Source organism: Notolepis coatsorum, assembly GCF_963971535.1.
Source record: "Notolepis coatsorum genome assembly, chromosome: 14".
NCBI classification, from domain to species: Eukaryota; Metazoa; Chordata; class Actinopteri; order Aulopiformes; family Paralepididae; genus Notolepis; species Notolepis coatsorum.
In genome coordinates, this window is record NC_140178.1 from 63,671,486 (window position 1) to 63,686,354 (window position 14,869).

General features: G+C 42.1%; 1 protein-coding gene across 4 annotated transcripts in view; it reads right to left on the reverse strand.

Moving 5' to 3' along the window:
• The window catches only part of cdc27 (cell division cycle 27), a 191,644-nt gene that overhangs the window by 10,556 nt on the left and 166,219 nt on the right, over positions 1-14,869 (reverse strand). For all 4 annotated transcript variants that reach the window (XM_084328872.1, XM_084328871.1, XM_084328870.1 and 1 more), the window contains 4 exons: positions 10,514-10,641; positions 10,133-10,250; positions 9,673-9,801; positions 6,887-6,961 (listed from right to left, as the gene is read on the reverse strand). In XM_084328872.1, coding sequence (XP_084184998.1) covers positions 6,887-6,961; positions 9,673-9,801; positions 10,133-10,250; positions 10,514-10,641 — 450 coding nt within the window. The remainder of the gene's footprint in view (positions 1-6,886; positions 6,962-9,672; positions 9,802-10,132; positions 10,251-10,513; positions 10,642-14,869) is intronic.

Genomic DNA, 14,869 nt, shown 5'->3' on the forward strand with positions numbered 1-14,869 from the left:
TTTGTATATTGTATATTTTGTATAGTGTTTGGTCTTTACTCTTACTTTTTTACTGTATGAAGCACAATCTCAGGAGGGTCATACAGAACCAAGTATTTCACTATGTACATGTACCTTATATGTGACAAATAAAACAAACAAAATATTGGTAAACATGAACAACTCTGAATCTAACTCGGAGTGCTAAAATGATAACTTGTGATGTCATCAAGTATTAGCTCTGAACCTGAATTTGGAAGGATTTTATAGATGACACAGAGCAATGCACCCAGGAGAATGTTCCGAGTTCATAGGTACATTTTTAGTTTCAGAACCGAGAACACTACTGTGGTAAATTGTATGTTCTCCCCCACCTCCCATTTGTTATTCCCCCACACCTACTGTAGTCCCAGGCCCTGTCCACAAACTCCACATAAACGCGGGGTGTTATGTAACTGTGATTTATGTGCGCAGTTGCACTGTTCGTCCACACGCACGTTAACGTTACTACACTAATGTACGCTAGCCGCAATGCCAACTATTATAATGGCAAATCACAATCACATTAGCATGTATGCTAACAACATCAGCGAGACTAAACTCTCCGCTCTTGGTGGTAAATTGTGTTGATGTTGGTTTTGTTTCATCAACAAATGAGGCAGAACACAGTGAATGTATCCTTTTTTGTTTATTGCACTTTTTTCTTGCTGCAAGCAAAGAATGAATGCTAATGTGCTAAGCGAGCAATTTAAAGATGGCGGTTTCTGTTTTGTGAAGGACGTTCCCTCATGTAACGTAGTGACGCGTCCAACCCTTCTGATTGGTTGAAATGGCCTGCATGTTTGAACTACATCGCCACCTATTGCTTTGGCATTGTACTACATGTATATTACATCAGTTTAAACCACCCGTGTATACAGTTTTTATTTTATTAATTTTTTTACCTCGTGTCAAAAATACCTGTGATCGTGTGGACTGGGCCCCAGTTTCCCCTGATTAATCCCCAATACCCACGTCCTGTCTTCCAGTCTCATTTTGTCCCCTGATCAATCAGTCTCACCTAACCCCCCCCCCCCCCCCTCGTCGAGTATAACCTGGTCACCTGGCCCCACGCCTTCCTGTCATGTATAAATATCGACATTGTTAAATCTGGGAGCTCATTACAGGACCCCACCGGCCAGGGGCTCGTTGGGTCCTCTCAAGCCAGATCTCCTATTTCACCTAATACATTTGTAACAACCAACCATTGACAAGCGAATTATTTCCTCCGGCATCCACAACACTACTAAATAATAAAACTCAGTTGGGTATAAAAAAATAAAACGAATCATTCTGTGGATCTACAAAATCTGTCTCCCATTCATTGTCAATGGAGCAGCTCTAAACCTTATACAGTACCTGATGACATCACAAGTTTGAGTCTTACTTCCCTGGTTTCTGGCTTTGGGAGAGAGTAGCTCATGTTCACAAATATTGATAAAACTTCCATAGGCCATGGAAATAACATACTGGAATTCTTGATTTGGGTGGTGTTCCTCTTTAACACATTAACTGCCATGCTTCTATCCATCAATGTATGATCACTGCCACCAGTCTAAGCCTATGGAGATGTTCACCTTCTTTGCAGGGCTATAACTTTTTCAATTGTATTGCTAAATTGACATTACTATGGCCCATTCAACATCAATTATCTATCGTTCAGGATGTAGGAACGTTACTTTTTCATTCATATATTCATACGAAAATACCGTCTAGAATATAAGTATGTTTTTATCGTTTTCTGCAGTAATTCCTAGAACGCTAGTTATAGGCCTAAACGCATAATATAGATTATCGATTGCAGTTTATTCGTGATACACGCTATATTAAAAAATCCAACTGAATACGATCCTAAACGTTATGACTAATCATGCGCGGATGAAAGGGGGGGGGGGGTCGTTTATAATTCCGTGATCGTCAGTAAATGCTTTATGTAGTATGGGTGATATATTGATCAGAGCGGTTTGCATTGAAAATAATAAACAATCAAGCTGAAAGTAACGTTACTGTCCTCTTACCGTCGCCGATGAGACTGGAGGAAAAAGATCCCACTTATTTGACGTTGATCGACTAGATCCATTTCCGGTTTGTATGGCGCGATAAACGCCCAAATCATATCGATTATTGAGTTATGGCAGCGATCCATATACACGGATGTGTGTCTAGAGTCGCGCAACAATATATGACTGCCGGACAGATTTCCCAGATGCACCGAGATCACCAGAGATCCATTTCCGGTTGTAACTCGCCCGATCATCCACCAGGCGGCGGTATTGAAGCGTTTGCACGGTTGTGCAGAGTCTCACTGTCTCAGCAGAGGCTGGGTGGCGGAATTATGAATACCATGGCGAAAAAATGAAATATGATCTCAATAACGTCGTACGCCGTGGCTTGGCGGAATTCGCATGATCAGAAAACCCGTCGTAAGCCGTTTATGGCGGTGGATGTGTTAATGATGCACTATGGAAGAGTGTCCCCCTGTGGCTGTGAGAGGTAATCGCACCTTGTTTAAATAGAAGATGATGGTAACATTTGATTGGTTCCCATTTTAAGCTCTAGGAATGAGACTGTTCTCAGCCCAACTGTGATTCAGCTGCTAAAGAATCAACATTTATTCATTAAAGGTTCCATAATGCAGGTTTAAGAAGCCAGAAACTGAGAGTCCTAAGCCTTAACGTCCCCCTATAGGGGGACCCGGCTTTTCTTTATCATAAATCGATCAATAGAGACCGTATTAGATCCCCAATTATCATATCATGGGTAGGGATGGGTACCGAATTCGGTACTTTTGAGGTACCGAACCGAAACACGTTGGTACTACCGAGTATCAAATCAAGTGAGATACCGATTTTTTTTTTTTCTTTTTACTATTTTTTTTTTGTACTTTTTTCTTTTCATGTCAACGTTCACACGCACAATATATGCTTACCTAGGATTTTACTTGATTCAACAACAAAGCAGTCGGAGCAATGGCAAGCCAAAAACTGTCGAAATTGTAGTTATTTGAAGTTTGGATTTTTTTTTTCACAACTGAGGTAGGTAAATTAAATTTCTTGAGACTAAAGTACCGAAAAAAGGTACCATTGGGTACCGGTATCGATTCACAGGTACCGGTATCGGTTCAAATGTGAAAGGTACCCATCCCTAATCATGGGGTATCATTGGTAGGGTTGGGCACTGAGAACCGGTTCTAATAGGAACCGGTTCCTAACTTCCGGTTCTGGAATCGGAATCGTTCAAATCCAAACAATGCCCAACCCTAATCATTGGAAAGCCACCCTCATTTGCTACAACCCTGTCCAAAACATTTTGAGATCGCCAAATGATTGACGGAGCTAGAGCCCCCGGAGGTCGGGGGTGGTAATGTGTACTTTGGCGTACGCCTCACATATCGGCATGTAATCGGCACGCCGACTGTAACAGCACGGTGCTGGGAGACTTTAATCGCACCAATTTATCTAAAGAACTCTCACATTATAAACAACAAATCGACCGCCCCACGAGAGAACAGCAGATACTCGACCACTGTTACAACATCATAACATCCGCCTACAGTGCGCAGGTAACAGCTCGCCTCGGAAGCTCTGATCACGCTATGATACACTTGGTTCCTACCTACACTCAGAAAGTCAGGTCTGTCAAACCTCACTCTAGGAAAGTAAAAATCTGGTCAGATGATGCTATTGAGACACTTAGAGCCTGCTTTGAATATACTGACTGGTCTGTTTTTAGTGAGGCCTGTGACAATCTAGACTCCTACACAGACAGTGTCATCCTGTATAGATTTTTGTGTTAATCTCCATATCCCCACTAAATCTGTTAAAACTTATGGTAACAATAAACCATGGTTCTCACGCGATCTCATTGAGTTGCAGAGAAGGAAAAACACAGCGTTCAGGGAGGGGGACACTGAGACTTACAAAGCAGCTAAATACGAACTTAGAGCAGCCATCAGGAAGGCAAAAACATCCTATGCCACTAAACTGGAGGATACATTTGATTCAAACAACACTAGGGCAGTCTGGAAAACTCTTAATAAACTAACCAATTACAAAAAGACCCCCCCCCCCCCCCCCCCCGACGCAGACCCCCACCTCCCAGACAATCTGAACACCTTTGCCAGGTTTGAGAAGCCTCTTAAAGACAGCTGGCCCATCCCACCCCCTCACCTATCCACCCCACTCACCATTGACACAGATACAGTGAGGAACCTCTTCCGGAGGCTGGATAAGGGCAAAGCAGCAGGCCCGGATAACATCTCACCTGCCTGCCTCAGCTATTGTTCTAACCAGCTAGCACCAGTCTACACTGGCATCTTCACCACCTCACTCCAGCAAATGCAGATCCCAGCCCTCTTCAAAAAATCCACCATCATCCCCATACCCAAGAAAGGAAAAATATCTAGCCTTAATGACTACAGACCCGTGGCCTTGACGGCAGTAGCCATGAAGGTGCTGGAACGCATAGTCCTGTCATTTCTAAAAATACTCACATCCCCCCTGATGGACCCCCTACAATTTGCCTATCGCTCAAACCGGTCTACTGACGATGCAGTCAACCTGGCACTGCACTACACCCTCCAGCATCTGGAGACCAAAAACAGCTATGCACGGATACTTTTCATTGACTTCAGCAGTGCCTTCAACACCATCGACCCCCTCATACTGTTTCAAACCCTGACCAACATGAACATTGCCCCCTCCCTCTGTTTCTGGCTGCTGGACACACTGAAGGGCCGCAAACAAGTAGTCCTCTACAATAACCACACCTCTCTCCCTCTGACCACCAACATCGGAGTACAACAGGGGTGTGTTCTTTCCCCGTGGCTTTTTTCCCTCTATACAAACAACCTCCGATCAGCATCCCCCTCAGTCAAGACGCTGAAATACGCGGATGACACCACCATCTTAGGAGGATGACTACCGGCTGGAGGTGGAGCGGACACTAATGTGGTGCAGAGAACACAACCTCATACTCAATGAAAGCAAGACTGTTGAACTCATCATTGACTTTAGGAAAACCACACCCACTAAAACACCCATGCTCATCAACAATCAACCCATTTCAGCCACAGACACATTCAAATACATCAGCAATAAACTAAACTGGGACCATCACACCACTCATCTACTCAAAACAGCCAATCAAAGACTATTTCATCTGAGACAACTCAAGAAATACAAGGTTAGGAAGAACTTAATGGTACAGCCATAATACAAAACATTATTTCATTATCCATCACTGTATGGTACGGCAACACACCCAAACACACACTACACAGACTAGACAGGATCATAAAAAGGGCATCCAAAATCATCAACCGCAAACTCCCCACCCTGGACACAAACATCACACGCGCAAACAAAATCATTAGTGACCCCCTGCACCCAGCTCATCACCTCTTCCAACACCTCCCCTCTGGTAGGAGGTTCAGGTCACTAGGTAGTCGCACTGTAAGGTTCAATAACAGTTTCTTCCAAAAGGCCATACAACTGCTTAACTCCAACTCCTCCTAAATTTACCCCCTGCTGTTATGCTTCTTCTGGTCTATGTTACATTGAACTGACATCTATAGTTTTTCGTACTGTACTGTTTCTGTCATGTATTTGTTCTAGGTGGTGTTTTCTGTACTGTACTGTTCCATGTGTCTTTTTATGTTTTATGTGGTGTATCGTCGCAGCTACCACCTGCACCGTGCTTGAATTCCACCGGCCTGGCCGTGTGGCAATAAAAGGAACTTGAACTTGTAACTCGAGAACCGCTGAACGGATTTTGTCACCTGAAAGGGCAATTGACAGGCAACAAATAGGGCTTTAATTCTATCTATATATTGTATCAAAAGAAATGCACACCTGAGCCGCTAGAGGTTAGCAAAGTGGCGCGTCCTCATGAGGGCCCACATGTGGGCCCTTGGATGTTAAGAGGTTAATGTTTTTTTTTGAGTGCCACAGACGCAAATTGTCGTTTTTTTTTTATTAGCGATCTGAATTCATATTTCATCAACCGAGTCTCCCGTTGGTACAGCAGCCCCTCTAGGAGCTCCGATGGGAAAATACCGCCCCCTATCGTCTATCCCTGTGTAACTGCAGGCCATTTGATTACACTGGTGGATGTGTGGTGGATGTGTGGTGGATGTGTGGAGGGGGAGCCTACTGGCTCCACTATGCTGGCGAGCTGTCTGATCAAGAGGGAAGTGATCGGGAGATGGAAAGCAGCCTGGAATATATATTTACAGCAGCCAATAATCAATCAATAAACGTGATCGATATTTGAAATGGCTATCAGGAATTGGAATAATCTTTTTTGAGAACATCTGATCTAAGGTAAGGAATCTATGTTACCAGTCTTGGGGTAATCGGAGCTGTTTTGACCTATATCTCAGCGTGTCCCGTATATGTGTGTGTGTGTGTGCTGTTGAGGAAATAAGAGAATCGATTTCTCAGCTCGCTTCTATAGCGTGCATAAGTACACATATACTATCGATAATCTAGCGTTTATTTGAAAACGATTCATAAATAGGCCGACAAATGACAACGTGTCTAGTGTATTCGAGAATATTCCAATAAATGCCGTTTATGACGGAATCTTTCTATTTTCCGGAAATTTGAGAAAACGATAGCTTTTCGAAATGCTATAAAAAGGATATGAACCGATTAAAAAACAATCCGTTTCGACAATGTTGACTGCAAACAAGTCATTGATAAGCAACGGGCAGATTAGACATAGCCATAATTTAAAACAGATGAGTTTTTAACGCCATCATTGAAGTGGGTGGTGGCATTCAACGGGGTAAATAGGAAACGGAGGCCGGCATTGAAAGTGTTAAGGGTTATTGAGGTTAATGGTTCGAGTTAAGGGTCATTCTTACCTTTCCTATGAGGAAGTAAACCAGAGACTCTTTGGGGACGATCTGCTTCAACTCCTCTAGTTCCTGGAGAGCAGCCTAGACAAACAGATGATTGCAGTTAAAGGTTAAGCTGGGTAGTATTTCCTTCAATTAGTGATCATGTCTTTGAACTGTGCATAGGACACAGTGATCATGTCTTTGAACTGTGCATAGGACACAGTGATTAGTGATCATGTGTTTGAACTGTATGCAGAGTAGGGATGCACGATAATTATCGGGCCGATAATTATCGGGACGATAATTATCGGGCCGATATCAGCAATTATGACGTCATCCCGATAACGTTATTGATAGCTCCGATAATAATACATTTTTTGGTTAAAAGAAATCCGGTGGGTGGATTTGGATGAAGGGCGCTTGTTTTTATTATAGCCTCCTCCCGTTTTGCCAGTACTGTGGTACGACTGACAGCGTGTGGTTTAGGAACAGGGAGTTTTTCATAAATCCAGCGCTCCCTTTCTTGGCTGTGACGTAGTCACGTTACATTCGGAGGCAGACAGTCGATCTGCCAATTACGTCCCACCGCTTGCACCCACCTCTTCTTCTTACCACCAATCAGAAGCTCTCGTTCTTTATTTAACTCCGGATTGTCGGCCATTATTCTACTCGGAGCTCAGGCTAATAACGTTAGCTGCCCGCCAGCCACATTGACAAGTACCAGCGCTTATACATTACTGGCAAATGTCTTGTTGCACTTGTGGCAACGAGCGTTGTCAGCATCGACTTTAGTAAAATAGACCCAGACTTTTGAACGTTTCGTTCTGTCCGCCATGATGAGAGCAGAGCTGTCTGTACTCGGCAGCACCCGTGTGTGTGTGTGTGTGTGTGTGTGTGTGTGTGTGTGTGTGTGTGTGTGTGAGTGAGTGTGTGTGTGAGCACAGCCCGCTCCTCGCGCAGGCAGAGACACCGAGGCAGGAGAGATATAGAAAACGGCCAACAAGATTAGTTTGCGACGTTTAAATTCCTCAAAAAAAAACTCCATAATTTCTCAAGTACCGATAGCAGTACCGATGACGTCGGAGCTTATAAATACTAAAAAAAAATAAAAAAAAATATATATATACATAAAAAAAAAAAATTATAATACAATAAATAGCGGTTATCGATATCGGCTTGAGGAGCATAAAGTTATCGGTGTCAAAAAATCAATATCGTGCATCCCTAATGCAGAGCACATCCCTTCTAGTTATAATCAGGTTAGATGCTGTGGTAATTGTTAGCGTATACTCGTTATAATCAGGTTAGTAGCTATTGTTACCTTATATTTCTTGATATAGTCAGGTTAGTTGCTTTGGTAATTGTACACTAGGGATGCACGATTTTGGGGTTTACTCGTTATTGGGCGCCATGCGTTGAACGCCAACAACGAGTAAACTCGTTATTTGGTCCGTTTTTATTTATTTTTATTTTAATATTCTATTCAATGTCACGGACCTGTATGTTGCCGTTAAAAGGCATACTGGGACCCTGAGGGTGCAGTACCGACCAGATCCTGCTAGATGGCAGTGTCGCCCACCCTTTGAAACCTTATATCTCACCCTGTGTTACACTTTCCAAAGCTCCGGGGGCTAAATTTAGACGGAGCAGAGTAAATCGCTTCATTCGACCACTTCGAAACGCATCTGGCAAACTCGATCCATAAATTGTGCCAAATTGTCATGACAAACCAATAAAAAAAATCGCGATTTACCCGGTGGCTACAACAACACACAGTACCTACATGCATCATTGTTTACAATGAACAGTGGGGCTAATCTAAAGGACTGGACACGGACGCGTTAAACTAACCTAAAGTTAGTTGTTCACCAACAATCTACAGACAAACAAACACAGAACCGGACTGTTATATTAAATGAATTGATTGCTGTTTAACGCGTCCGTGTCCAGTCCTTTAGATTAGCCCCACCGTTCATTGTAAACAATGATGCATGTAGGTACTGTGTGTTGTTGTAGCCACCAGTTAATTCGCAATTTTTTATTGGTTTGTCATGACAAACCAATTACATAATCCAACATATGTGAAAAGGCATAACATATTCCAGTTAACGGTATATTTTTTTAATGATTCGTTACGGCGAAATCAATACTTCCATTTGTATAAATTGCGTTAAACGGAGCTTATTATTCCTGCCTTTCTGAGGTGTTTGTCGCGGCTCATGCGCATGCGCGCGCTCGGCCAATCAGAGCGCAAAACGGCAATGCGGAACTGGAACAGCGGTGTAGAAGGCATTCACGCCACCCGGTCTGGAACAGGGGTTACTGCATTCTCGATACAGCGCCACTAGCAGGATCTGGCCGGTACTGCACCTTCAGAGTCTCAATATGCCTTTTCCAGGCAAAATACAGCTCCCTGACATTCAATAGGGTATTAAAATCAGATAAAAGAAAAAGCGTTTCTTGACTCCCAATAACGTATATATACGTGGTTGGCCAGGAATGTGTTAACGTACCGTTGCATTCGTTCGGTACACAGCGCATACTAAACCGAAGGTCCAGTACTGAAACGGTTCGGATACGTGTACCGTTACACCCCTAACTGTGGTAATTGTTACCTTATATTTCTCATAATAGGATGGATGCTCTGAGGTAATTGTTACGTTGTATTTCTCGTTAGCGAATAGGATGGATACTCTGTGGTAATTGTTACCTTATATTTCTCGTTAGCGAATAGGATGGATGCTCTGTGGTAATTGTTACGTTGTATTTCTCGTTAGCGAATAGGATGGATGCTCTGTGGTAATTGTTACCTTATATTTCTCGTTAGCGAATAGGATGGATGCTCTGTGGAACTTGCATAGTGGGTTTTTGGGGTCGATGCCGATGGCTCTGTTCAGAGTCTCTAGAGCATGGTCTGACTTCTTCAACGCATGCTGCACCTGCATACACAGCATAGAAAAACACCATGATTTTTCCAACATCCCAGTCCTTTCTAACAGAGAATGCTAAATGCTAACATAGCACCTTATATGTGACAAATAAAACAAACCTTGAAACTTACCACTGATGTACTGTGTACCACGCTAATGCTAACATCCCAGTCACTTCTAATGGAGAGTGCTACATGCTAACGTACCACTCACGTACCTTGCTAATGCAAACATCCCAGTCACTTCTAATGGAGTGCTACATGCCAACATACCACTCATGCACCTTGTTAATGCAAACATCCCAGTCACTTCTAATGGAGAGTGCTACATGCTAACATACCACTCCAATGTGGCACAGCAGCACAGAGCTCTGGGGGTTGATGCTCAGGGCTTTTTTAAAGTGGATCTCTGCCAAGTTAAACTTCTCCTGCTTATAGTAGATCATCCCCAAGCCATACCTAGAGAGGGGGAGAGAGAGAGAGAGAGAGAGAGAGAGAGAGAGAGAGAGAGAGAGAGAGAGAGAGAGAGAGAGAGAGAGAGAGAGAGACACCGAGAGAAAGAAGAGATGTGAGTAATAAGAGAGGGTGTTGCAGTGCCTGGTATTGACATGTTATTACACAGCCTATACAATAAGATGGTAGGGGAAACACTGATATGCGTGTGTGCGTGTGTGTGTGTGTATATATATATATATATATATAAATATAAGTGTGTGTATTACCAGGCATTGTAGTGTCTGGTATTGACTCTGATGGCGTTCCTGAAGCAGGCCAGAGCTTTATCCAGCTCCTCCGTCAGAACAAACTCATGACCCAAAAGAGTGTAGGCGTAGGCAAAGCCAGGCTCCACCTAACACACACACACACACACACATACGTCATATATACACACCTACACACACACACACACACACAAACCAGAGATACTATATATATATACACCCAATTATGTATCTGTATTATATATTTATATTTATTAAAGAGGATACATTATGTATCTTTTTTATTATATATTATTTATTAAAGGAGAAATTGATGTGGCCGATGTGAAGCAGTGAGAACACAGAGGAACTCAAATATGGCAACATGGAAGAGACCATCCTGTACGCATTCGATTAAACTCAAACCAGACAGGGCAACCATACCAGCAACAGATGGCGAGGCAAAATAACCCAGAGCTGGGGCAGAGAATACGGGAAGGTGACTCAGTTTCACCAAAAGGGCTGATTATTCCTGCAAATAGGCCTTTTATTGTTTTATTATTATTATTGTTTAAGTTGATTTTGAATTCATTGTGAGTTTGTTATTTTTGGTTTGTGGAAGACGGGGAGGGTCATATAACTGAAGCTGCTATGAAAGCACTGAAGACTATAGAGACAGAAAGCCCATAGTAAAGTGTTTCTCTTCTCCAGCTTTGGAAAGCCGTAAATTACCCATTGTGAATCATTACCATTTGGGACAAGATAAAGGGTGGGGGTGGCTTGGGGGTGTTGCGAATAATAATAAGAACTCTTATAACTAGGGGGGTGTTAGGCTGCGGTTACATTAGGGCCAGTTTCGTTTTCAGTTTTCAGTTTCAGTTTAGTTTTTCAGAACGCTACGTAATGGCAGGCAAGTTAGACATCGTTTTGCCTCCTGAGCACAGTGATGTATATACATGTAGTACAATGCCAAAGCAGTAGGTGACGATGTAGTTCAAACATGAAGGCCATTTCAACCAATCAGAAAGGTTGAACGTGCCACTACACTTCCTGCTAAAAAACAACAATCCACCATCTTTAAATCACTCGCATGAGCCATTTAGCCAACGTAGCATTTATTTTTCTGCAAAGAAAGTGCAATAAAAGTGCAATAAACAAAACGGATACATTCACTGCGTGTTCTGCCTCTCATTTGTTGATGAAACAAAACCAACATCAACACAATTTACCACCAAGAGCGGATAGTTTAGTCTCACAAAAAGATCTCCGATGTTGTTAGCTACATGCTAATGTGAATGGCATTCTCCATGTATATATATAGTTAGCATTGAGGCTATTAACGTAGTAACGTTAACACTAGTAGAAATGGATGAACACTTTATTTAACAGATTGCAGAATGGGTACAATACAATACGGCTCAATACACACAATTGTTAAGGGTATGCAGACTGTTGTAGTTTTGGACTGGGCTCCTTATAACAATAACTTGACAACACGTTGGTAGCCGCAGCTACTTGGGACAGCTCTGCTGTAAACACTGGAAATAACCGTGCGGGTCTCTACTGCGCATGGGCATTGGGCAGAACAGCTCCGTATGCGGCTCACGCAAACTACATGGCACCATTGTCGGCGAGTTTCGGCGAGTTTCCAAAACGAAAACACCCTTTGAGCGTTGCCACTAGGAAAACGCGTGTCCTGCCAAAACTGCGTTTCTTTTTAACTTGGACATGCAAACGTAATCATTCGAAAATAGAACGTTGGTGTTTTACCCCAGTGTAACCATGGCCTTAGATGAGGTTAGAAGGGAAAAACACCACTCTGTTTGATACTAATTTCTCTGTCTATCTTGTCTATTATGAATTAATCTGTCTGTTGTCAATGTTCAGTAGAATAGAATAGGATAATTGTGCATGAATAGTGTTAGGAAAGGTTTAGATGTCTCTAGCTTTCCTTTTCTCCCATCTCCTATCCCGCTCGCGTGAATACTTTACCCAAGGCAGTTGTCCTTCCGCGTTCGGTTTGCGCGCCCTGATTGGCCTCTCAGCGCCCAATCGCGTTAGCCCTACTATCGCCTAACTACTGGCTCAATATACTACTATCACTCAAAGCGGCGTGAATCAGCTTTCAGTTAACGTGGTATTGTTTTCGCCTCTCTATTAACGTAACGCGCTATTCATATCAATCGACATCACATCAACCCAGCCTCCTCCAATGTACAGTTTCTACGTCAAATGTATATACACTCTTTTTCTGGACACTTTTTGTATCACAAACAGTACTGTATTTGCAAATCTGGTATGTCATAAATGTATAGATGTAGCAGTACTGTCTATCTGTATGTCGTGTGTGTCATATGTTATGATGAATTGAAAATGGGGGACCCTGATGTAAACAAGACGAAAGTCTTTCTCTGGTCTGCATCCCCTAAGGCTTAGGTATTGAGTTAGTATATTGTGAGACTCTTCGGCGGTAGCGAGTTAGGCGATAGTTAGTTGAGTGATAGTTAGTTTTAATATATGATGCACGGCGGTAGCGAGTTGAGTGATAGTGAGTTGAGTGATAGTTAGTTTTAGTATATGATGCACGGCGGAGGCGAAAACAATACGAGGAAGTTGAGTGATAGTTAGTTTTAGTATATGATGCACGGCGGAGGCGAAAACAATACGAGGAAATATACTGAGCTGCATACTGAGCTAGTTACTTGATTTCACTTTGAAAACGTTAAAATTACCAGTGACCACCTGTAATTGCACTGTTTACTATTTCATACAGTACTTTGTTTCAATAAATGAACCCAGTACATTTTACTGGGTTCAAACTGACACAAAATGTTGATTTATTCATTATGATCCGTTTGAAAATTTGAAATATAGGCCTCCCTCTTATACAGGCCTCCTCCTAATACAAGCCTGGTACCCGCTACAGTTGAAACAAATACAAGCCGGGGTTACTATTAGAGGAATTACGGTATTCACGCACCCCGCTCTCCTACTTTCTATTTATGTTAAATTATGTGTCTAGGTGAAGGGAATATTTAAAAGGGATTTCCCTCCATACTAGTCAAGTTTAATCAATTTAATTTAGTAATCTGGAATATTTTACCTATTCCTTGTCAAAACTGGAATAGGATATTTGGTTCCAAATGAATTGAGACATGTGACCAGGAACTTTTGCCTAATATTGGTAAATTACATGAACCTCAGAGATGAAAGAGGAGGCAGGACTTCCTGGGCACATGTGGAAATTGTTGGTCTTCAATCACTCTGCCATGTAACCTTTTGAAATTGTAACCTTTAAACATTGATATACCTGTAAAGTGTTAATTATGAATTTTAGACCATTTTAGCTCTGTACACCACAACGGACTTAAAATGAAACAATCAAGATGTGCAGACGTTCAGCTTTAATTTGAGCATTACATCCAAATTAGGTGAACAGTAGGGATGGGTACCGAATCTGGTACTTTTAAGGGTACCGACCGAATCACGTCGGTACTACAGAGTACCGATTCATGTGAGATCCAACGGTGCTACATTTCGGTACTGCTCAAATGTTTTATTATATTATACCGTTATATTATATTATTATATTATTATTATTATTATTATATTATACCGTACTTTTCGGACTATAAGCCGCGGCTTTTTCCCCCATTTTTCGACCCTGCGGCTTATATAACGGTGCGGCTTATATGTGGACAAAACCTGAAAATCGAAATATTGCTTTTTTTACTGCATTGAAATGTTATTTATCTGTTCCTTTATTTACTTAATACAACTTGTAAATGAGTTAATTCTTGTTATTTGTCCGACAGTATTGTGTCCCAATGGAAGTCATTCTCTGTAGAAGTTGGAGTCATTCTCTGTAGCGGTGGGAGTCATTCTCTGTAGAGGTGGGAACTTAAAGCTCAATATAAGAACAGCCATGCACCACCACTCACAGAATCGAGAAAGAGCCATCAATCTGTCAATCCTTTCCGTGTCCGGGCCGGGTGAGGTTTCCTGTGTGGAGTCAAATTAAGCCGCAGGCTCCACTCCTTACATATGGTAATTAAACATTAAAACGCATGCGGTTTATAGTCCAGTGCGGCTTATATATGTACACATCATTCAATTTAGCTGCTGCGGCTTATAGTCAGGTGCGGCTTATAGTGCGAAAAGTACGGTATATATTAACAAATTGTTTTAATAAATAATAATGATAATAAATTATTTGAAGTTTGAACACATTTTTTACAACTGAGGTAGGTAGATTACATTTTTAGAGACTAAAGTACAGAAAAAAGATACCGTTGGGTACCGGTATCGGTTCAAAATGTGAACGGTACCCAACCCTAGTGAACAGTGTAGTTTGTAAATGCGCAACCCCCTTTTTAG